The 23762-nt window shown below is 51.7% G+C and overlaps 9 protein-coding genes across 11 annotated transcripts; 6 read left to right on the top strand and 3 right to left on the bottom strand.

Moving 5' to 3' along the window:
* Window positions 1–702: 702 nt before the first annotated feature.
* On the bottom strand, window positions 703–1630 carry AAFC00_005419 (uncharacterized protein; the record flags this gene model as incomplete). Its single annotated transcript, XM_069345199.1, has 7 exons — window positions 703–717; window positions 776–901; window positions 953–1040; window positions 1094–1157; window positions 1215–1310; window positions 1361–1398; window positions 1596–1630. 7 exons carry the CDS (start codon window positions 1628–1630, stop codon window positions 703–705), a joined length of 462 nt encoding a protein of 153 aa, XP_069203028.1.
* A 555-nt stretch (window positions 1631–2185) lies between these two features.
* AAFC00_005418 (uncharacterized protein) lies at window positions 2186–5331 on the top strand (the record flags this gene model as incomplete). Its single annotated transcript, XM_069345198.1, has 5 exons — window positions 2186–2490; window positions 2575–2995; window positions 3052–3441; window positions 3501–5121; window positions 5180–5331. 5 exons carry the CDS (start codon window positions 2186–2188, stop codon window positions 5329–5331), a joined length of 2889 nt encoding a protein of 962 aa, XP_069203027.1.
* A 594-nt stretch (window positions 5332–5925) lies between these two features.
* On the top strand, window positions 5926–7544 carry AAFC00_005417 (uncharacterized protein; the record flags this gene model as incomplete). Its single annotated transcript, XM_069345197.1, has 2 exons — window positions 5926–6127; window positions 6193–7544. 2 exons carry the CDS (start codon window positions 5926–5928, stop codon window positions 7542–7544), a joined length of 1554 nt encoding a protein of 517 aa, XP_069203026.1.
* Window positions 7545–8006: 462 nt separating this feature from the next.
* On the top strand, window positions 8007–11548 carry AAFC00_005416 (uncharacterized protein; the record flags this gene model as incomplete). The annotated part of the gene is made up of 4 exons (XM_069345196.1): window positions 8007–8489; window positions 8570–9994; window positions 10049–10316; window positions 10377–11548. The coding sequence occupies 4 exons, from the start codon at window positions 8007–8009 to the stop codon at window positions 11546–11548; spliced, it is 3348 nt and encodes a 1115-aa protein (XP_069203025.1).
* Window positions 11549–13487: 1939 nt separating this feature from the next.
* AAFC00_005415 (uncharacterized protein) lies at window positions 13488–15626 on the top strand (the record flags this gene model as incomplete). 3 transcript variants are annotated; one of them, XM_069345194.1, is made up of 4 exons in its annotated part: window positions 13605–14244; window positions 14301–14685; window positions 14816–15434; window positions 15500–15547. In XM_069345194.1, the coding sequence occupies 4 exons, from the start codon at window positions 13605–13607 to the stop codon at window positions 15545–15547; spliced, it is 1692 nt and encodes a 563-aa protein (XP_069203024.1). The 3 variants fall into 3 exon arrangements, with proteins under 3 accessions (XP_069203022.1, XP_069203024.1, XP_069203023.1); XM_069345193.1 differs by having other exon boundaries at window positions 13488–14244; window positions 14816–15626; XM_069345195.1 differs by having other exon boundaries at window positions 14816–15626.
* A 397-nt stretch (window positions 15627–16023) lies between these two features.
* Window positions 16024–16552, bottom strand: AAFC00_005414 (uncharacterized protein; the record flags this gene model as incomplete). The annotated part of the gene is made up of 3 exons (XM_069345192.1): window positions 16024–16104; window positions 16238–16315; window positions 16478–16552. The coding sequence occupies 3 exons, from the start codon at window positions 16550–16552 to the stop codon at window positions 16024–16026; spliced, it is 234 nt and encodes a 77-aa protein (XP_069203021.1).
* A 393-nt stretch (window positions 16553–16945) lies between these two features.
* AAFC00_005413 (uncharacterized protein) lies at window positions 16946–17810 on the bottom strand (the record flags this gene model as incomplete). The annotated part of the gene is made up of 2 exons (XM_069345191.1): window positions 16946–17493; window positions 17558–17810. The coding sequence occupies 2 exons, from the start codon at window positions 17808–17810 to the stop codon at window positions 16946–16948; spliced, it is 801 nt and encodes a 266-aa protein (XP_069203020.1).
* A 531-nt stretch (window positions 17811–18341) lies between these two features.
* Window positions 18342–21454, top strand: AAFC00_005412 (uncharacterized protein; the record flags this gene model as incomplete). The annotated part of the gene is made up of 2 exons (XM_069345190.1): window positions 18342–19698; window positions 19752–21454. 2 exons carry the CDS (start codon window positions 18342–18344, stop codon window positions 21452–21454), a joined length of 3060 nt encoding a protein of 1019 aa, XP_069203019.1.
* Window positions 21455–22043: 589 nt separating this feature from the next.
* Window positions 22044–23569, top strand: AAFC00_005411 (uncharacterized protein; the record flags this gene model as incomplete). Its single annotated transcript, XM_069345189.1, has 3 exons — window positions 22044–22116; window positions 22189–22287; window positions 22347–23569. 3 exons carry the CDS (start codon window positions 22044–22046, stop codon window positions 23567–23569), a joined length of 1395 nt encoding a protein of 464 aa, XP_069203018.1.
* Between the last annotated feature and the right edge of the window lie 193 nt (window positions 23570–23762).

Below are 23762 nucleotides of genomic sequence, written 5' to 3'. Positions count from 1 at the left end.
GTTATGTCAAGGAGGGATTACTACAAGTCAAGGGTGAACCATGGGGTAAAAAGGTAGAAGGTAGAGTAGAACACGACAATTATATGATAACATAAAAGTAAAACTGGAGGTAGCGATGGGTGGATTTAGGTTAGGCACATTGTATGTATGCTAAGGGTATGCTAAGGTGTGCTATGCAACGACAGCCGTGATCATGAGGACTCGATGATACAGGCGAGACAGGCCAGACTCACAGTCCAAGTCATTCATGATCCCATCTCATCTTGGCAGTCTCTCCTGCGGAGACCCTTGATCCGCTTGAACGGCGGGGAACCACCTCCAGTAAGCACGAGGCACAAGGAGAAAGCCCCCCAACTCTCCCATTCATCTGCGATCACCTCGTTCAAATGTCTGTGCGCCGGCGCCATGCACCCGGGCCAGACAAATACAGTACAGTACAGTATGCATGCGACCGGCCACCACGCACTACTCTCGCAAGATGTTTGGGCTAAACCTCTGCCCTCTCCTGCAAGCTTATCATGGACTTTCTGCTTGCTTTGCATCGCATAATATTTGACAAGGCTCGTAGTCATTCCACGTGAATTCAGTTGGAAGACGGTGGGCCGGCATGTTGATGAATGTGTTTGCATCCTCACAGAACCGAGTCTTCTCGAGCCTCTACCGTCCGCCACTAATCTTGGTCAATCCCACAGGCGATATGACTTAGATTGGCTTGATCTGCTTGTGTGTCAACTACATGCCATATTGTAATATAGGTACGGTGGTCTTGGGTTACCTTGAAGTGCAACGCGATTAGTGAGAAGACCAGAGCCTTGAGATCTTGCACCAGATAGTAGAAAACGCGAAGTCCCTCGGGGTCCTCAGACTCATTCACATCGACAAGAGAGCCGATTTTGGCAGTCTAACATGTGATTAGAAGATGCAGCATCCGCCTACACGAGTGCGATCTTACCTCGAATGAAATGTGCTCATTGCCGAGTCTGATCTCTAGTTCTTGCCTGCCATCTTTGTTCTTCTGTGGCCATTTCGTGTCATCTTCCCTGTGGAACGGTCAATGCCTGTCGCCGAAGAGACGAATCTCGAGTACACGTACTTCATGATCTCGCTGTCCTTGATGATGCGCTTGATCTCATCAATCATCAATGAGCTCACACACACTGAGGATATAGTCAGCAGTGGCGATTGATTTTTATGGAGAAGAAGAGAAGACATACTCTCCTTCCGAATCAGAGAATCGTTCCGGTAATTCGAATTGTTTGCGTATCGCGCTGAAGCCGAGCGGCCATCACCTAATGCGCGAAAGTCGAACTCTTCGATAATCTTAGCTGGGTACCATACGAAGGTAGAATCCAATAAATACCTAGGAACTCATGTCCGAATCTACCAGAATGGCCCGAGCTGTGATGATCACGGTCAGTGAATGCGTGACCGATATGATGGCTGTAGACTCCTTGTTTTTATTCTTCTGACAGGGAGTGCTTTGAATTCGCATTGGAAATTGGGTAGTCGATGGACAAAAAGTGTCCTAATTAATTTTCTGGCCAAAGAGGGGATCATGCAGTGTGACGAGTTGACATGAATATTAAGGAACTTACTAGTATCTCAGGTAGAAAGGCTCGGTGCTCGCCATGATTTCATGTGATGACGACTGATACCAGGTGTTGGTAGGTGGTGGTAGTAGTGTAGTGTATATGCCACAGCAGGTGTCCTGGTGAGGCAGCGGAGGCCGGGCCAAGACGGTAGGGCTGATGTTGTGGATGATGGCGCGCCCCGGAGAAGGAGAGAGAGCGAGACGATGATTGAAGCGGAACAGAGCAGGGGACAGCTGTGTCGATGGAAACCCCCATGTTGTTTGAATTTATGAATTGATTAATACCTACACCTCACTGCAATACCTCAAGGCACTGTTGCGACAACACTGGCCTCCGTCTCTTTATTCAATTATATTCTCTTGCTCTTGCCGTGTTGGTCCACTGCTACTGCGCTCCTTCCTTGTGCCTCAGGAGGACAACACAACAAAGACCGCTCGCTCTAATAGTCTTGGCCCTGGTTCTCTCCTTGACCTCGACCCTCCCTGGCATTGACCTGACCCGTGTCTGTTTCATCCCGCCAGACATTTGAAGGAGTGAGGTCGGGGGAATTACCTCGAGCATTCAATCACTGAATCGCCCCATATCCCACAATCATGGCGACCTTCCTGGACAACTCGTACAGTCTTGTACATCAAGACAACACAGCCGATCAGCCTTCCCTACAGGACCTTCGCACACAGCTTGAAAAGGGCACAGATGAAAGCAAGCAAGAGACGATGAAACGAATCTTGACCATCATGCTCAATGGCGACCCAATGCCTCAGCTTCTGATGCACATTATCCGATTCGTCATGCCCTCGAAGAGCAAGCCCCTTAAGAAGCTCCTGTACATGTACTACGAGGTGTGCCCGAAGCACGACGCCAACGGCAAGCTCAAGCAGGAGATGATTCTGGTCTGGTATGCTCGTCGCAATTCATTGTTTTGCTGTTAGCTCCAGATTTCGGGCAGGCGCGCTAATCTATCCTTTCTCCTACTCTCTAGCAACGGCATTCGCATGGACTTACAGCACGCAAACGAGTACATCAGAGGCAACACCCTACGATTTCTGTGCAAATTACGCGATGCTGAACTCATCGAGCCCCTACTCGCACCAGCTCGCGCATGTCTCGAGCACCGCCACTCATACGTCCGCAAGAACGCCGTCTTCGCCATCGCATCTGTCTACCAGCACAATGAAGCTCTGATGCCTGATGCTCCCGAGCTTCTCCAGACTTTCCTCGAGGCCGAGAGTGACGCTACCTGCAAGAGAAATGCCTTTGCTGCCCTCGCTTCGATCAGCCACGACAAAGCACTCGAGTATCTGAGCTCCGTCTTCGAGGGTATCCCCAACGCGGATGAGTTGCTGCAGCTCGGCGAACTGGAATTCATCCGCAAGGATGCTGTGACGAATCCGCAGAACAAGGTACGTTCTGGACTCGCATAGCACTACCTACCCCAATGCCTCTAACAATGCGACAGGCCCGTTACCTGCGCCTCATTTTCGACCTCCTCGAAGCCAAGGAGTCCACCGTCGTCTACGAGGCTGCCTCCTCCCTTACTGCTCTCACCAGCAACCCCGTCGCCGTGAAGGCCGCTGCTGCCAAGTTCATCGAGCTGAGCATCAAGGAGCCGGATAACAACGTCAAGTTGATTGTCCTCGAGAAGGTCAACCAATTGCGCAAGGCCAACGAAGGCGTCCTAGACGACCTGACCATGGAAATTCTGCGCGTTCTGTCCAGCCCAGATCTTGATGTGCGAAGCAAGGCGCTCGGAATTGCGCTCGACATGGTGTCCAGCAAGAACGTCGAAGAGGTTGTTTTGTTGTTGAAGAAAGAGCTGGCCAAGACTGTCGACGAACAATACGAGAAGGTATACTTGCACTGCGCCGTGTCGGCCCTATTGGAATCGAATCGTCTAACTGATTGCAGAACAACGAATACCGCTCTCTACTCATCCACTCTATCCATCAATGCGCCGTCAAATTCTCCGAGGTTGCCGCCAGTGTTGTTGGACTTCTAATGGATTTCATCGCCGACTTTAACAACGCCTCGGCGGTAGACGTCATTTCATTCGTCAAAGAGGTGGTTGAGAAGTTCCCCAAACTCAGGCAAACAATTGTCGAGAGGTTGGTCTCGACTCTTGGCGAAGTCAGAGCTGGCAAGGTATACCGCGGATCATTGTGGATTATCGGAGAATATTCACTCGAGGCAAACGACATTCGCGAGGCCTGGAAGCGTATCCGCGCCAGTCTGGGCGAGATCCCCATTCTTGCCTCCGAACAAAGACTTCTCGAAGAGCAACCCGACGGCGAGAGCAACCTTGGCGATCAGGTGAACGGCCACTCCAAGCCCTCTGGACCTACGGGATCGCGGAAAGTCCTCGCAGATGGCACATACGCAACAGAGAGTGCTCTCACTAGCCAAGCTGCTGTCAAGGCTAAGCTTGAAGCAGTCAAAGCCGCCCAGAAGCCACCTTTGCGTCAACTTATCCTCGATGGTGACTACTACCTAGCTACCGTCTTGTCGTCGACTCTCACCAAGCTCGTCATGCGCTACAGCGAGATCTCCAACGATGAGGCCCGAACCAACGTGCTACGCGCCGAAGCCATGTTGATCATGATTTCCATTATCCGAGCAGGTCAATCACACTTCGTCAAGCACCCGATTGACGAGGACTCTATCGACCGCATCATGTCTTGCGTGAGGTCTCTCGCCGAGTTTGCGCAGAAGCGCGAGCTGGAGAACGCTTTCCTCGATGACACACGAAAAGCATTCAGGGATATGGTCAATGTGGAAGAGAAGAAGCGGGCCGAGAAGGATGCCGTCGCCAAGGCAAAGAACGCCATCCAGGTCGACGATGTCGTTGTCATCCGCCAGCTTACCAAGAAGAATGCCGTCGACGGTGCCGATGAGATCGGTATGGACCTGGAGAAAGCCACGGGAGGCGACTCGGCTACGGAAGACCTCACATCCAAACTCAGCCGCGTGGTGCAGCTCACTGGGTTCTCCGACGCCGTTTATGCCGAAGCTTACGTACAAGTACATCAATTCGACATCATCCTCGACGTTCTGCTCGTCAACCAGACCAGAGAGACCTTGCAAAACCTATCAGTGGAGTTTGCCACGGTGGGAGATCTCAAGGTTGTGGAGAAGCCAACGACGCAAAACCTTCCACCTCTCGATTTCCTTAACGTGCAGGCAACGATAAAAGTATCGTCGACAGACACCGGCGTCATATTCGGTAACGTCGTCTATGAGGGTGCTTCGTCGACGGAGACCAACGTCGTCATCCTCAATGACGTGCACGTCGACATCATGGACTATATCCAACCAGCACAATGCACGGAGACGCAGTTCAGAACCATGTGGACCGAGTTTGAGTGGGAAAACAAGGTCAACATCAACACGAAGATGCCAGCCGGCAAGGGGCTGCGCGACTTCTTGAAGGGGCTGATGAAGGTTACGAATATGAGCTGTCTGACACCCGAGGCCAGTCTCAGCGGGGACTGTCAATTCTTGAGTGCCAACTTGTACGCCAGGAGCGTGTTCGGTAAGTACATTTCTCACATGTTGACATTATGGTTAAAGGTGCTAACAGAGTGTTACAGGCGAGGATGCATTGGCGAACTTGAGCGTGGAGCAAGAAGGCGAGGACGGAGGAGTAGTGACAGGTTTCGTCAGGATCAGGAGTCGCTCGCAAGGTCTAGCACTCAGTCTGGGCTCACTCAAGGGTCTCAACAAGATTGGAGATTATTTCTGAACAGATGTGGGCACCGGACGAGGTTTGTCAGGTGGAAGATGAAGGAGCTCAGATGCAGAAAGAGAGAAAACTAGAGAAGGATGCACGTCGATCATGTGTAAAAGAACATATTGAGTTATTGAAGCTTAGCAAAGCGATGTCCCCCAAACATGACATCTCGCATCACACAAGTAATGTACACAGTAGCAAAGTACGAGCGGCATATGCATGAGATGTGTGTGTGTGTGTGTGTGCATGGTTATCAGTAACCCCACGGCCAGGAGCGGCACTACGGGCAGGGCTGGAAGAAGGAAGTGCAGGAGCCAATTCTGGCGTGACTTCGGCTGTCCGGCCCGCTGATGCCTTGTTCCCTGGTTCGTTGTTGCTTGTTTCCTGCTTTGTGCTTCGAGCCCTTGCCTTAATCGATAGCCAGCCATTAGCGCATGCCTTTTGAGGGTATAGTATTGTACAGTACAGTACAGTACAGTACTTGTACCCGATCTTCTTCATCATCGATTTACACCTGCATCTATTAGTTTCTTGATCATTGTGGGTGGTACGGGGCACCATCTTCCTTCTCTCCCCTGCCGACTTGTCTAGTCAAGTCACCTAGCCATGTCGGAGGAGGAGAACTATAGCGACAATCCGTTCGTTGATCCGTCACAGCCGGCGGAACGAGAGGGGTTGCTGGAGACTGATGCTACGTTATTGGTCGCTCACACTTCGTCTTTGACGCTGGGAGCCGACTCGCTTCTTGTACTTGACGAGGGACTTGTTCACCGAGACGCCTCTAATTGCTGTGGCCTCTTGCCTGGAAGTATGCAACTACTTACCTTTGCCATCGGGTAGACGTCACATTGATAACAGACTGACTTGACTCAGGATCGCGTGCCACGCATGCCATTCCCTACTATAATATTCTCAATGCCTTCGTCGACGAACTGGAGCTGGTGGTCCAACATGCCTTGCCCACTTCCAAAACCTCCTGCCGCCCGGCGCGCATCTCATACACTCTAGGAGACAAAACATCCTCCTCTGCGGCCAAGTCATGGGTCGCCAAACTTCTTGACATAGCATATCCATCTGGTCAGCGCCATCTGCGTCTGAAAGTATTGGTCAATCCCTTTGGAGGAAAAGGAGCCGGCCGTAGAATCTACTTGAGGGAGATTGAACCCATCTTCAAGGCCGCCGGCTGCGAATTAGACGTAGAGCAAACCACTCACGTCCGTCACGCTGTCGAGATCGCCGAGAAGATTGATGTGGACAAATACGACGTAATTGCGTGTGCCTCTGGAGATGGTCTGCCTCACGAAGTCTTCAACGGCCTAGCGAGACAGGCAAGTCCCAGACGAGCGCTGAAGAAAATTGCCGTTGCGCAACTACCGTGTGGATCCGGAAACGCAATGTCATTGAATCTAAACGGAACCGACTCACCTGCCCTAGCCGCTTTGGCTGTCGTCAAGGGAGTGCGCACCCCTCTGGACCTGGTGGCCATCACTCAGGGGGACCAGCAATACTGGAGTTTCCTCAGTCAGTCCGTTGGCATTGTCGCCGACTGCGATTTAGGGACCGAAAACATCAGGTGGATGGGAGGTGCACGCTTCACCGTGGGCTTCTTGTTCAGGCTACTAGGAAAGACGGTATATCCTGCTGAAGTAGCCGTCAAGGTGGAGATAGACGACAAGAAAGAGATCAAAGAAGTGTACAGGCGCACGCGGAGTGAGCAAAAGGCCATCGCTGCCAAACGAGAAAGCGAGATCGAGGAGGAGATGGAGGATCACTTGCATTCGCCGCTTCCGAAACTTCAATATGGCACAGTAAAGGACGAGATACCGGACGATTGGATACAGACGTCCATGCCCACGCTGGGCAATTTCTACTGCGGCAACATGACGTGGATGTCAAGCGATGCGCCCTTCTTCCCTGCCGCGCTCCCTGCCGACAACAACTTGGATCTGGTGAATATCGATGGCAACCTTGCACGGATGACAGCAGTCAAGGCTTTGCTGGCCGTCGAGCAAAACAAGTTCTTCGACCTCCCCTACGTGAACTATCGCAAGATCAAGGCCTATCGCATTTCTCCGAAACTGCGCAACGGTCAGACAGAGGGATTCATCAGCATCGACGGCGAAAAGGTTCCGTTTGAGCCCTTCCAGGCCGAGGTGGTTGGTGGTTTGGGGACGGTCTTGAGTCGGCACGGAGGCGTGTACGAGTTCGGAGGGCCTAGAGAGTAATAGAGATGTCGGCGGAGGCGTTTTGCTATTTTACCTTCATGGCTGGCGAGACCAGCGGTCGGATTGTTGATATGATACCCTGAGCTTCAAGCAGGCTCCTGAGGCGGAATGTATATAGTCAGTGTTCATAATGCCCATGGCTGGTGGATTGTAACTAAGAAAGAGAGACAGGCTTCTCTGGTCCTTTTCGTTTGAGTTGACACATAGTGCATCGCACATTTGTTCTTCTCACTTCAAGTGGTGGTTGATCTGTCGCACAAGCGCAGTACTGTATGGGCTGAGTGACGGAGGGTGGATGGCCCCACTATGGAAGCCGCGGTCCGTCGGGGAATCGTATCTCCATCTCTTGCTTGCGTCAACAACGACTCCAGTCTGCATGTTTGTTTATGATCTACTGCTACTGATCACTCGCGCGCGTACGGGACTCTTGTATGCTTCCCGATGCAAATGAAGTGTTGAGCAATGTACTGGCCCATTGGGGCACCCAAGATATACGCTGCTTCCAAGCATACAGCACTCACGCGTGGCGGCGGCGGAGGCTTGGTCGTATGCAATGACGGCTTGGATAACAATGCAAACACATTATCCCATGATGATGATGATGATGATGATGATGATGATGATGAAGATGCAGCTACTTCTACTACTACTCGTGTGAATCGCCGCAGTAACAACAACAGCAACGACAACGCAGATACATCAGACCTGATCAAAAGCGACGACAGCAACGATGATGATACTAGTGCCCACCGTATTAGTCGGCCTGCGACTCGTGATGGAGGAGAAGATGGAGGACAAGAGCCTGTGGTCAACGATTTACCTGCTGCGCCAGCCTCCTCCCGGGATTCGAATGCCGCTCAAGACACAATCGACATCAAGATAGCCAGAGGCGGAAATGTCTTTGCGAGTATTACTAGATCGTCCCTTACCGTGTGGCAGACCAAGGTGGGCCTTATATCCGCTCTACTCGGTCGCGTGTGCCGCTTTGCGCATTTGTTTAAGTGTTACTGACCATGCCATCACAGCCTACTGCAGCTCTTGCGACGGTCATTCGGTCTGAGCGCTCACTGGACACGTATGGATCAAACACCGCACTACTCTTGCGTCCAGATGCTCTTATCATAGTTGTACAGACCGAGAAAGGCTTTCTCGTGACATATTCCCTGGCTACGGACCCATCCGCTCGCGTCTACCAGCCTCAGATTTACAGTATCAATGGTTCGCACACCAGACGTGCCAGCACAGACGGCTTCCGGAGGCCAAGTATACCAGCTGGAAATGGACCAGGCGAGGGCGAGGGTATTTGGGAGGTCAACATACGCTTCAGGATGGTGATTCGGATAGATGCGGGCATCTCCAAGTCACTGGTCCTGGATGAGGAGCTTGTCGTGGCTACCGTCAAGCCCGCAGCAATTCAATGCATACGCTGGTCGCCCGACGAGAGGGGTTCGTCGCACAGCACCGAGTTGCTGAAGCGTATGTCCTGGCTTGCCGAGAAGACTTCCATCATCGACATATTCTACGACAGACCGATGAACCTACACACCTGGATAACAAATAACGGCCGGGTGTATGCGGTGCAGAGACTTTCTGGCAGTAATGTTGATCCTGCGAACCCCAAATCTCTGTTCAAGGGCTTTTGCTTCCACATCCCACAAGACAAAAGCACATATGCTACCAAAGCAGCCATCAACGCTCGGTTTTCACTTATAGCTGTCGCCTGCGCAGACTGCAAGATCCGTGTGTACGCTGCCAAAGACTATCTTGGTAACATTCCTTCGTCTCACGAGTTGAGCCTGCCAGTCTCTGCGGACACGTCTGGAAAGGTCACCTGCATGAATTACTCTCCTGATGGCTATTGCTTGTTCGTCGGATACGAGAAAGGCTGGGCGCTGTGGAGTGTTTATGGTAGACCGGGTGCAAACACCTTCACAGCCGATCGGTCGATGCTTGACAGTAGCCAAGAGCAGTGGCTTGGAGGCGTCAAGGACAGCTTCTGGATCGGAGCTGGTAGCGAAATAGTGCTTCTGGGGTTCCAGACGCCGCATCTTCATGTCCTCGAGGTTGCGAGAAGCAGCGCCACGGGTTGTTTCTCCATGCCCAACATTGCGAGGTCTCTACTGCAGGCAAGCACGAGCATCATGATCTACAAGGGCCTCGATGCAACCGGTGCGACCACAATCTCAGGCGAGACTTCACTCTGGCAGACTGTACAGATTCCACAGGCTTATCTCGCCTCGCAGTGGCCCATCCGTCTGAGCGTTGTATCGCCTGATGGAAGATACATAGCAGTCGCTGGACGCCGTGGCTTGGCCAATTATAGTGTTGGCAGTGGCCGGTGGAAGACATTTGATGATCCCGGGCAGGAAGATTCTTTCACAGTGAGAGGCGGCATGTGTTGGTGGCAGCACATCCTTGTCGCAGCGGTGGAGTCGGGGAACAGCTACCAGGTAACTGATTGTTGGCCCACGTTCTTGACCCTCGGAGCTAATGACTTTTGCTAGGTGCGACTCTACTCACGGGAAAAGTCCCTCGACAACTCGCAAGTCCTGCACACAGAAACACTTGCGTATCCTGTTGTGTGCATCGCCGTTTCCGGGGAAGACTCTGTGTTGGTATACACGTACGAGAACATACTGCTCCACTACATTTTCGTCTCGTCAAACAAGTCCGTGCGCTTGGCTCAGGTGGGTCAGATCGCCTTTCACGGCATCATTCGAGCACCTCCACGAGTGCGTTCAATCAGCTGGGTGCTGCCCGAGCAACAGCGAGGTAAGTGCAATTCGCAATTCTATTAATGTCTTAGTCACAGATTATCTGACTTTGTCCCAGAAAACGGTGACCCATCACAAGATGTGGCCACTGCAGCTGTACTGTTTCTTGTGGACGCTAAGCTGGTGTTGCTGCAACCATCTGCCAACGAACACGGAGAGCTGAAATACGACATGCGAGTCATCGCGCACGATGTAGAATTTTATACGCTCTCGCGCGAGTCTCCGGGTTGGCTTACTACCACGCAGTTGTCATCGCCCCTGCACCTGAACGCTGGTCCTCTTGCACTTGAGCCACAAAGTCAAGGCCTGCGGGATTCTCTCTGGTACTTCAATGGTACCGCCGTTCACGTCTGGCCGGAGATTCTTGACGTTCTTTCGTCCGCACCAACAGAGCTCGAACGCGAGATCCCACCGCCAGTAGAAATCCCCACGGATTTTTATCCCTTGTCGATTATGGTCGAAAAGGGGATAATAACGGGCATGGAGCCTGAACTGGTACAGCGACGGGATGTCGACTTTTCTTACTTTCGCACGATGCCGCGCACCCATTTGTTTATTCCGGCACTTCTACGACATCATCTGGCCCAGTACGACTCTTCTGCAGCGCTGCATCTGTCACATTATTACCGCAAGCTTCCATACTTTTCGCACTCCCTCGAAATACTTCTTCACAACGTTCTCGACGAAGAAGTGGACGCATCGCCCGAACCGACAGAGACAGCACTGTTGCCCAGCGTGTTGTCGTTTTTGTCTTCCTTCCCTACATACTTGGACATCGTGGCGGGATGTACTCGCAAGACCGAGCTCCGCAGTTGGATCACGCTGTTCAAATGTCTACCTCCAGTGCAGTCGTTATTCGAAGAGTCACTGAACAAGGGAATGCTGAAGACAGCCGGAAGCTATCTTTTGATTCTGCACGCTTTCGACGAAGGCAGTTTCAATGCGCAGCAGATCGCAACGCTGCTCGCTCGAGCCAGTCAAGAAGGTGACTGGGAGCTGTGCAAAGAGCTGGCACGGTTTGTAGTCGGCATCGACGAGAGCGGCGAGCTGCTAAAGTCTGTCTTTGCTTCGGCAGGATTGAAGACTCTGAGCCATGGCAACAATTTGTCTGTTCCTGGAGAACGACCCAAGGCGACGGGCTCTATCGATGCTGCCATCAAGACTGCGAATAATACTGCGCATGTGAATGGCGGAGGCGGCTATTTTGGTAATGGCATATCAGCCCAGTGAAACAGCATCATATGATGTCGACTACCACTGTACTTGCGCCGTGACAAGCAAGGAGAGACGGGAGATGCTAGACAAGGCGTGATCTCAAAGCAATATTTTCGAATCTACCAGGGAGCTTTGTGAACCTAGCGACAAACCCATAAGCTGCTCCGCCAGAGCATTTTCGCGTCTCTGTCCATGTATCAATGGTCTGAAGCTGACCCCAACGTCTCACAGCCTGCTTTCACCAAGTCGAGAGTGCAAGCCTTGTTGCAAGACAGAGTATCGAGTCCACGAAGACGCTGTCAAGTATCATGAATGGATGCTCCTGCTTTGGACGTTGCCAGCGTGAAGGCTAGCTACCTACGTCCTGGACTTTAGCCCATGGAGCTCAGTGCTTTCCGCACGACCTGTGCTATCTTGGCAGAAATCAATCCTCGCATGAATGTTTGAGCTATGTACAATTACTCCAGGCCTATCTGCGATAGGGAACGCGCCATCTAAGCTACCACTACTGCCATCTTTGGGACCTCAGGGCCTAACAGGCCCTGAGTCTACCACGCTCAAGACAACGACTAGAGCTATGAGTAAGTCTCGGCGTCTCTATGCAGTAGCCTAGAGCACTCGAGCTCTCAATCATGTGGCTTCAAAGTCGTATGGCATCGGCAAAGTACAGAAGTAGAGTCTAGTGCCATGAAAAGCAGCTGCCACCTATAAGCGGAGGTGTCCCTGAGTCACCTGAGAAGAGTGAGCCTAACGCAAGCAATCAGAAACACGGTCGCAAAGTAGAGGGCGAAATATCAACCGATTGAGCGTGAGAGGTTGAACAATACGTGGGACTTACTACTATCAGAATCATATCAGATATTATCCCAAAATATGATCGCACACACCAAAAACAACAGCGATAACACTTTGCGAATAGCCGCAGGCCGATGAGACAGTGGTCCTAAGTTAGTCAGCGGTATCTCGCCGAAAAGGGGCTATATATACATACATGAAGACACACATGGAAATATCACAATCTTATCCTGTCTTTTCTTGTCCTGTCATACCTTATCCTACTCCGGCCTATCCCTCCCGTCCCGCGGTCATCAAGCCATGTAATGGATCCTAGTTAATGCTCTATCTGCCTATCTAGTCAATCGTCATCATAATGCAAAACGCGGTACAGTGCTAGACGGGACAATGCCATGCCATGTAATATGTAGCGCGCCGACTGAATCACCTACTGTACACTCAAACTACCCATGCTCACTAAGGACGCCTGAACCCAGTATATCCAGAATGCCGGGGGGGGGGGGAAATCGAGGCGTCCCATTTACTGTATCAGGCCTCCTTTTCTTTCGTGCTGCATACAACTACCCTGCTCACTTCCTGCAATTTCCTCGCTGCCTGTACTGCAGATTCATACAGGATGTAAGGCCTGGCGTGAAGGAAGGAGAAAATGACAGAAGGGCGACGGGTAGCGGCGACAGTGGCAGCAAGACTGCTGTTGCACAAGGGAGGCCTGATGTGGGATCTCTCGCATTACTGAGCCTTCCCCGTGTCTAGACTTGCCTTGATCTCACCGTGTCTCACGTGCTGCTACTATACACACCAGACACTGTGTGACATTTATTCGAAGCTTGTAGACTTTCGGTGTACTGAGTACTACCGTATACCTTATCTAGATCCTCTTGATGTCTTGACGTCAAGTTGCATCCATCACTGCTGTTTCGACATGTACTAGTGACGCACACCTGTAGTCTTGATCTGATTTGTTGATGCGTTTGCCTCTTTTGTAGCACAACGTAGATTCAACTTTGTGGATTGCGTTTCGTATAGACTCTGATTTCGCATAAAGTCTGTGTGAGACCGCTTGGTGTATCACACGGTTCTTAGTATGCGATACGGGTCTTTGTTCGGGTTCTGCACAATTTAGATGTCGACCTCATGTGACTACCATTAAGCAGCGAGAATGATGCCTTCTCCCCATCACGCATCACGAGACATCCATGAGTCCGCTGGTCAAGACCCTAGTATACAACAGCAGTCGACGAGTCATCCATGCAGGCCAAACAACCACGCCTCGACAATGACTTCCTCCGTACAGCAAGCGACATCAAGACCGATCAACACCCCGACTTCAACCGAGCTTCGATGGGTCTCCATCACGGATCCGAGTCAGCCCTTCGATAAGGACACCATGAGAGATAATCGTGTTCATGTCATGAGGACGTATCTCCAGAAGGGACTTCGAAGACCTGGTGGCAAAGATCCGCAGGTACGACATGATGGCAGAGTCGACAAGCGTAGGAAGAGTCGCGACGCTCACTCTGGTGCTTCGAGTCTACTGAGGAAAAGTCGTGCACGCGATCCTGAGCTCTTAATATCGTCGTCGGCTAGCGCTGGAGTCGGTGATGGTGACGGAATGGCGCGTTCGGCACCACGAACTCAGTCTTCTCATATTGGTCAGGGAGGCTTCAGTGACTTTCCGCATGACAGTCATGAGACCTTGACTTCGTCGTGCGAGGCAACACAGCTAGACAGTCGTGCTCGTGCAGATAGTCTCATGTTACCGCTTGCAGACGCTTCTTCGCAGAAACTCAACTTCGCTGTCCAACTCTTCGACGTACGCGACGGACGTCTCGCGCAAAGAAGTCATTCGGATCCATTCGGGTCAATGCCACGCTTCGAGCATCCCGAGATAGACGTCGAGCATCTTCGGCATCAGTGTAAGTGATCGAGCACATAGAAGAACACTTCTCCTGCTAATACACTCTCCGACCAGGCATACACCATTTCGGCAACTGCACCATCAAGCGAAGATGGATCCCCATCTTGTCCATGACCCACGAGACTTATCTAAGTAGTTTGTGTCTGCCTGCAGCATACCTCGATGCGATGCAGGCGACCGGAGCGATGACAAGTACCAAGATCAGGGCCGTGTTTGAAGAGGTAATACGACTGATCAACAAGAACCTGAACCACGAGGAGACACGGACCAGCGATGCGACTATAGTCACAGTCCTGCATTTGCTGTCCGCCGAGCTGATGCTTGCAAACGACTCAGTCTTGCAGCTGCATGAACAAGGCCTTTGGACCATGGTTGCACAGCGTGGAGGACTGGATAGACTCGGCGGTGGAGGCTGGACAGTCGCGGCCATGGTCGTTATGTGAGTCCATCGCGCACCCGAGAACAATCTCATGTAGACGTACGCCAGACACATAATCCAAAAATCGCGTGCTTTTCGACGCGCGGACTTTGTATATGCGTTTGAGAGAAGCTGACGATTCTTGTTACAGTATCAGCTGTCAACTCGCCGTCTTCCACGAGTCACAGCCGCGACCAGAATATCTGATGCACATCGAACGAGTGAAAGCCTCGGTTGCAGGGTCACCGTTCGATATCCACACACCAGAATCTCCATTATTCTTGCCGTTCGGGGACTTCCTGATAGTCCGCAGATCATCAAGCTGTACTCCTAGGACTCTTGAGATCCTGCGACTCGCCAAGAATCTGACAGACGCAGCGGTTGAGCTGCAGGAGGCTCGAGTGGCACAACAAACTCCAGACCTCATCGCAACTCCAAAATCACGAGGAACAGGCATTCGGGCCTCACGATCGCGCTTGTATGCGACGGTCTACAAGATATTCGCATCCGCCAGAGATGATGAGGACGCAATCTACGAAGCTGTACGGCTATGCGCTCGCCTTAGTGCATCCGCGATCTGGTATGAGATTCCATTGTCGGTCGCAGCACGTCCACCAAGGCCTGAAGATAAAGTGCAGCATGTCTTCGGCGGATTCACGCCACTGAGAATGAAACAGGTGCTGGCCCAGACCGATATGTTCTCGTGTTGGGGCGACATGGTTGGTGTTTTGCTATGGATAGCTCTGGTCTCTGGGGCGGCATGCAACAAAGTAGGTCAAGTTTCTGATGAGAGTGGAAGTGATGCTCGGCAGCGCTACGAAGCAGAAACAACCAGGAAGTGGCTGATAGCCATAGCCATGAGATGTTCAATCCTGTTGCTTGAGGATAAGACCGTGGTTATGATGGCGTTATCGAAGCTCTTGGCGATACAGAATCTACTCTCTACCACCATGACCTTGTGAAGGGGTACTATCATCGTAGCGGTTGTAGCGGAAGACAATTCCACAGTCGATCAGACTCAGGACTCAAGATCATGGAGAACCGTAGTATCAGTCTAGCAATGGGAACACACCTACGCAGTGAATGTCCAGTATCCTCGTGAGAGGCAATTGGCGAAAGTGAAGCTTTTAAAACATGACAACAAGAATACAGCAAATATTGGCTTCGCTTGAAAAGCAGTCCGGTTCGAGCATGCCAGTAATCGCTTGCAGTATATTTACCGAATGAGGACGTTTCGTAAATTTTAGAGACAATGCGACTCCCGCAGGTGCATGTTGCACCAGGGTCGCCCTCGAACGCCCCTGTCCAAGGTTCGAAATAAATTGTGGGTATCAAGCATCGAAACAAAACGACCAGGATTCAGTACTTGTCCTGTTTTCGTACTCCAGAGCCAAATGCAGCGCCGTCCTCGGTCCTAGCTCGAATTTCTTTGATGACGGTCTAGCAGAAACAATTGTGAATCAATATGTGCAGAGCGGTGACCACGATAAGCAACATCAAGTCCATGATTGTAGGCAAATATGAGAAAGAACGACGAAGAGAAGAAGAGCTGAATCAATGCGCGTAGACTTACAGTAAGAGCATCCGGGTTCACTCCGTTTTCAATGAGAGAGACGCAGTACGAAAGAGCTTGACGGTCGAGGTTTGTATTCTGTGAGTCGCGTCGATTGTTAGCACATTCTCGCTCCGTGACACATTTGCCATTGTTGATTCATTGGAAGATCTTTCACTGATGACTTCGTCATGCGTTCGACAGAAGACACGCAAGGTAGACATGCTCTCATGGGAAGGAATGAGTGGAGGCTTCACGTACAAGAAGCAGAGAAATCTCGTGGAGAATATCGATTGTCTCTCGGGCAGCTTTGCGTAAGTCTCCGGAAGGAGGCATTTTTCTGGGAGGCGTATTATAGCAATATCGCTTTGTTGGAAGTATGAAGATGTGAATACTGAAGTCTCCGAATGAATACCTTAGTAGGGAAGCAGAGAGGTACAACAGGGTCGCTTCAGAGTTGATTTCTTGGCATGGCTTAGGTGAATGCCTACTAGCAACATCATGCATGACAGGACTTTTGACTTAAATTACGACATGGCATTATGACATTAGGAAACTACTGTAAGGTCGCTCGCATCAAGGCCGCTTCCAACAGAAAAGTCTGACCTTCCGGGCCTGTGGTGGGAACGAACATTACGGCCAAAACCGGCATGTGAAAAGACGCTTCAGAATGACACTACTTCGGGGTATCATTAAATGGAAGAGAAAAGGAAAAAAGAAAACGCAGACTCAGGATCGTATAGCGTGGACAAAGAGAGAGCGCATTGCCTTGAGGAAAGGTGCCAGCTGCCTTGATTCCACCAATCGTTCCACAACAGCGTCCACTGCATCAGGCTCCAACTTCGGCTCGGTCGAAGGAATGGAGTATTGAGTCCCGGACATAAGCAGTTGGAAGGAACACTCTCTACTCCAATCCTGCTCGTCGATATGAGTGTATGTAAAGTTGAGCTTGTCGGCATCTTCCGAACCATCGATGCGCATACAGAGATGAGACTCCCAGAAGTGGAGCTCGGGAAGATTGTGACGTGCTTGGCTGTCAAGTTTGCGTTGATGAGACTGTTGGGCTTGACGACGGACTTGAATAGCTTTCTGGAGTTCGGAGATTTGAGATCGTAGATCGTCACGACGAGCTTGTTGCTCCTCGCGTTGGGATTCGAGATGAGAGATGGCTTGTTGCATTTCCTCCTGCTCCTGGGCCTCCCTTTCGAGTTGATTCTCGTGTGCAATGGTTTTGTTGGAAATATCCTCAAGCTGGCGCTTTCGCGCACGTTGAGATTCTGCGACACAGCTGAGTGAGCAAAAGCATACTAGAATAAGAAGCAGCAGCCAAGGGTTGCATACCTTGTAACTCAGCCAGGTTCAGGCGAAATTGATTACGCTCTTCAAGCAAGCGCTTGCGGCCTCGTTCGATGAAATCATCGAAGCGAACTGTGAATTGAGCCATCCTTTCGCGAAGATCATCGAAGCCAAAGTTGGTGTTTGGAAGGGTATCAAGCATGGAGGGGCCATCGAATGAGTATGGTTGACGCATAGAGCTGGAGGCAAAGGCTGTGTCGAATCGCCCGTGGCTAGGGGTATGCATTACGGAAGCCATAATCTATGTGTTGACAGATTTTGTATTTTCGTGGGTCGGCGCAATATCTTTATGTTGAGAGTATGACAGTCTTGCGACGAGAGTCGGATAGTGTGATAGCAGAAATGGGCGATAGCAAAAGTCGAAGGGGTGTTTGAACGGCAATCATGTGACGACGACGATGATTTACAGACAAAGACGAAAAGTAAACAAGCCGCGGACTTAGCTCGGACTTTGTTGTCAAGGGCACTAGTAGGCAAGAAACAAAGACAAAACTTGGCACATTTTGCTCTTTCCCTCGCGTAAAACTTCCCTTTGGCTGCAGGTTCATCAGACTCGAAGTGGTTTGCTTACTTGCCTCTATAATTTATTTCCTGCACACCAAATACCCTTCTGTTTTCCTGCGTCTCATGATTTTAATTTCTATCTCCTATTAGTCCTTGACGCTCTGCTTTATCCGGCATCACCAGAAATCCAACGGACTACACTGATCACTGGCGATGATCCATACCATTTCTACTGCTAGTCGACGCGCACCTCGGAAGAAGCCTGATGGCTGACCATTCCGCTCACGGCCTCAACTACGGTCAATTAGATTGCATTTTATACAATACCACAGACAAATCGTGGTTGTCGAGAAGAGACTTTGGCGTCAACAGAACCCTCCAAGCTCTTGCGCCTTCACAATGGGCGGTCAAGCCCTCGAAGCCGCAACGCCATGACGAAAACCACGATGACGATGACGACAATGACAAGAATGGCAGTGCGCATTCTAAGCCCATGTTATTGCACGATGCGCTCAGGCAGCATCAGTCTATGAGAACCACGCGTGCCCATTTGTCTGGTCTTGTACGCGACTTGCCCGCAGTCGCCCCAATTGCGCATCTGTCTGCTGAGCTCGCACGCCTCTCACAAGACATCACTGCCGTCACGTGTCGACATGATCCTGTCAACGGTGACCTCTTGGCTTTGGGAAGAGTCTCCGACCTTATGACCAGGAGGACTGTCCAGATAGCTGCCTTCCCATCTCGCGACTCGCCTAATCACGTCTCGCTGATGCAGATTCAGCCGCAAAAGCAAGGCTGGAAGCACAACAAGACCATATGGATAGATGTCCCGCGCATCAGCGGCGAATCCGCGACCTGGAACGCTGTCCACACCATCCGTCAGCTTTGCTTCTCTGCAGCTCCGGATGACTCGACCGCTTTGACTCCTTTCCTGGCTGTGAGGACTGATCAGGCGGTCCATATCTTGCACATCTCCTTGAGGAAAGGTGTGGCCTGCTGGGATCAGGTCAACAATTCACCCTCACGCTTTCGCACCGTCACCACTCACGTCCTGGATCTCGACCATTTGCACGCAGTGCCCCCGGCGGATGTCACTTTCAATCCCTTTTATGACAAACATTTCGCAACCATTGACAATCACGGCACTTGGCGCATCTGGGATGTTTCATATCAAGTCTCTGCTCATTATGGAAGGCCACTCGAGGTCGCTGCTGGTGCGACAGCCAACACTTCTCTTGATCGCAATGCGCAGGCAGGAGTGGTGCTTGATGATGGCTGGGGTCGAGTCACTTGGGCTACCAATCCTGCTACACTGATCGCTGCCAGTAGGCGAGCGCTTGCCGTGTACCATGTCGAGAACAAACCTATGCGACTTCGCTGCCCTGATCTTGGAATCGACGCCACACCGCACTGGATTCTCGATGTTCAAGCAGGCCCTGCAAGCAAGTCTGTTGTCTTCGTACTCACCTCTGTCGACCTGATCTGCTTGCGAATCGAGCCCTTTTCCGACTCCGATCCTGATGCATTAGACACCGCTGGGGCTTATATCCTTTTCCAGACCCGTCATTTCAGGGATCCTGAGGATGTCAGCCTCCGTTTGTCAACCTTTGTAGACGCAGAAGGTAATATTGACCTGCTCTTGATCTGCTCTTGACTGTGCTGACAGACAAGCCAGACATCTTCGTGATGATCACTTCATCATCGAGTCCCATAGCGACCATCTACCGGTGTCGGTCCCTGCAGACCTCGAGCGTGCCTTTCCTCTCCGTTTCGGATCCAACCATGATCAAATTGCCTGAGAACCCGTCTGTGCGCAGCGCTTCATCTTACTCCCTGGGCATTCGCGTGCAAGCAGCCGAGTTCGCCGAGAGCAGCCGGGGTGGCACTGGTCCCGGTCAGCTGTATCGTGACTCCTCAGCAAGATTCTACACAATGACCATGTTGTCTAGCGACCTTGGTGTCATTGAGAAGTTGTACGTTGGGAACAGCGCCGCAGGACCCCATGCAACGTTTTTAGCACCAAATTGGCATAGTAAGGTCACATATGGCATGCCCCGGTTGCAACACGATGCATTCATTGATTGTGATGACTACTTGCGTCATTACCAGGCTGCTAGTGAACCCAGAAAAGATGTTTCCGTTGGCGACGGCACTGCGACCGAGTCTCATCACATTGATGCGGATCGTAAGGACTGGACCATCATGTATGAAAGGTTCTATGGCGCCGTCAATCAGCCCTGGAAAATTCAAACGCAAGCCATATCGGATGCGCTAGCGAGAGTGGAACACCATATCAGAGATCGCAAAGACTATACAAGCGGGATGCCGATGCTTTCTGACCTCTGTCGGTGCGAGATATTTGTCGATGATCTGGACGAAGCTTATTCTCGCTTCAATCGCATTCTTGCGGGCACGGAGGATACTGGGCACGATAGTAACCTAGAGATGAGCGATCCCAATTCACTCGAAAACATGCGAACTGAGCCTAAGGTCTTAGCCGACGCAAGTGTGCTCGGCTTGCCTGTCGACTCAGAGTCTCGTGTAGACCTCATGGATACCTACTACAGCATGATCCATCAATGGTTAACGTCATTGTCGACACGAGTTCCGGGAAGGGTGCGTCTGGCCAAGGAACAGCTGGCGCGACGAATCGCTGCAGAAGTATGTCTTGCTGCTTATGGGCTCAAAAAGATCGCGCATGAGCCTGTGACAGACGACACAGACTTCTTTCCTGAGATGTCGTCAAGACATTCATATCCCACTGATGGGTCATTTGATTCGCAGAGATCACTACCGACGCCATCTCCGACGGCGACTCCATCACTGACCACAGCAACTTCTCTGTCAAGCCATCCGTCGACGCTGGCGTGTCCTGAGTTTCAGAGACTACAGCAATATGCCTGGTTTGACCCGGAAAAGACTGCTCCTGCGCCTCTGCCTAAGGGACTTGCCAAAAAGCTTGCCCATTGGTCTCTGGGAGAAAAGCCCGATAACTACGACTGGCTGGCTGTGCAGAAGCAACAGGAGAAGCGAGCCGAGGAGGAGGATGAGGACCTCACACCGAAAGAACGTGCCAGACTCAAGAAGCGAGCCGAGAAGCATCTACGGAAACAGAGGCGCGAGTCACAGAAAGCGAGGACGATGAACCTTGGCAGTAGTCAAGCACCCGAGATCTTCAGCGCCAGTCAGCCTGCAATGGCTTTGCCAACTGTCAGGCAGTTTGGAGCGGCGAGTCAAGGAGCAGCATTGCTCAGCTCGCAAGTAACTCAGACCCAGACACAGGCACCACAGTTTCCTGCAAGTCAGATAGAGCCTGGCAGATTTGGAGGACGCGCAACGCCGGCGAGAAAGAAGCGGAAGAGAAACGTTGGCTTTTGAGCCTTCACATCCACACAATCTCGAAGAACTATGCTTGCATAGCAGGCACATGTTCAGTGCTCGATAGTGCAATACCTGATGACCTCATGACTATGCATAAAGTAAACCTTGAGAGATTCCACTGCTCCTCGGCGGCAGAATCTGATTCTACTTGATCTATCAACGTGCAAAGTGAACATGGTGCTTGTCGATGGAGCTGATGTAGAAGCGGATTCTGTACCCAGTGTAAACAGTGGAGATTCTCTTAATGCAGCAACTCTGAAATCGGACCACTTGAAGTTCTTTTCCTTAATCTTGCTTGCAGGAAATTGTTGGGCGGTGAGAACGAGAGAGAAGCTCGGCAATTGATGTTTGGCGGTGGTACCTTGGTGGGGCGATTCCAGGACAGGGTCCAAGTGCAAAGCGCTAAGAAAACAGCTTTCTCCATTCGTTGCTTTGCGTTTTTGAGATTAGCTGGCGCCCCTCATTCATCCTCCTCCGCCCTCTTCGTCTTCTTTTTATTGCCCGTGTCCTGTCCCTCTCTTTTCCTTCTCTCTCATCCTCTTTTTTTTTCTGTTATACCAATATATCAAAAAACCCTACATTCATCATGTCTGCTCCCGCACAAAAGTTCAAGGTCGCTGACATCAGTCTCGCGGCCTTCGGTCGCAGAGAGATCGAGCGTATGTAGACGGAAAAAAAAAGTCTATGAAAACGTAGACAACGAATGCCATTTACTGACTGGTCTATTGTAGTCGCCGAGCACGAGATGCCTGGTCTGATGATGACCCGCGCCAAGTACGCTGCTGAGCAGCCTCTCAAGGGTGCCCGTATCGCTGGTTGCCTGCACATGAGTATGTCTTTCTTTCGTAAACAAGGAAGGAGCGACCACAGAAGCTGACTTTTGCCTCAGCCATCCAGACTGCCGTCCTCATTGAGACCCTCAAGGCTCTCGGTGCCGAGCTCACCTGGTCTTCCTGCAACATCTTCTCCACCCAGGATCACGCCGCTGCCGCCATCGCTGCCGGTGGTACCCCCGTCTTCGCCTGGAAGGGTGAGACCGAGGAGGAGTACCAGTGGTGTCTCGAGCAGCAGCTCACCTCTTTCCCCTCTGGAAAGCCCCTCAACCTCATCCTCGATGACGGTGGTGACCTCACCTCGCTCGTCCACACCAAGTACCCTGAGATGCTCAAGGGCTGCTACGGTGTCTCCGAGGAGACCACCACCGGTGTCCACCACCTCTACAAGATGCTCAAGAACGTCGGCAAGCCCAACGGTCTCCTTGTCCCCGCCATCAACGTCAACGACTCGGTCACCAAGTCCAAGTTCGACAACCTTTACGGCTGCAGAGAGTCCCTCGTCGACGGTATCAAGCGTGCCACCGATGTCATGATTGCCGGCAAGGTCGCCGTCGTCGCCGGTTTCGGTGATGTCGGTAAGGGTTGTGCCCAGGCCCTCCACGCCATGGGTGCCCGTGTCATTGTCACCGAGATTGACCCCATCAACGCCCTCCAGGCTGCCGTCTCCGGCTACCAGGTCACCACCATGGAGGAGGCCGCCCCCATCGGTCAGATCTTTGTCACCACCACCGGCTGCAGAGACATCCTCGTCGGCAAGCACTTCGAGGTCATGCCCGAGAACGCCATTGTGTGCAACATCGGTCACTTCGACATCGAGATCGACGTTGCTTGGCTCAAGAAGAACGCCAAGTCTTGCCAGAACATCAAGCCCCAGGTCGACCGCTTCCTCATGCCCAGCGGCCGTCACATCATCCTCCTCGCCGAGGGTCGCCTTGTCAACCTCGGTTGTGCCACCGGTCACTCTTCCTTTGTCATGTCCTGCTCTTTCGCCAACCAGGTCCTTGCGCAAATCATGCTGTTCAAGGCCGGCGACGAGGCTTTCGGCAAGAAGTACGTCGAGTTTGCCCGTGCCAACGAGGGTGAGGGTGTCGGCGAGCTCAAGAACGGTGTGATGCCCGTCGGTGTCTACGTTCTCCCCAAGATCCTCGACGAGCAGGTCGCTCTCCTCCACTTGGAGCACGTCAACGCCAAGTTGACCAAGATGACCGAGGCTCAGGCCGAGTACATGGGTCTCCCCATCGAGGGACCCTTCAAGAGCGACATGTACAGATACTAGATGTCTTTTTATTGTCGGAAGAAAGGAATGGGTAATCCAAAAGAAAAACATGAACGACCAGCGGCGCTTATGATTCAACATGTGCGATGATACCAAGGAGGGCAAAACAAAAACGGGATGCTTTTATTTTTCTGTCTTCAACGGCATTGGAAAAGCAAGAGAGCATTTTAATGGTCTGGCGTGTGCGGCGTTT

The sequence above is a fragment of the Neodothiora populina genome (genome assembly GCF_041146345.1).
Source record: "Neodothiora populina strain CPC 39397 chromosome Unknown canker_contig_5, whole genome shotgun sequence".
Lineage (NCBI taxonomy): Eukaryota > Fungi > Ascomycota > Dothideomycetes > Dothideales > Dothioraceae > Neodothiora > Neodothiora populina.
This window is presented reverse-complemented; position numbering and strand designations above follow the sequence as displayed.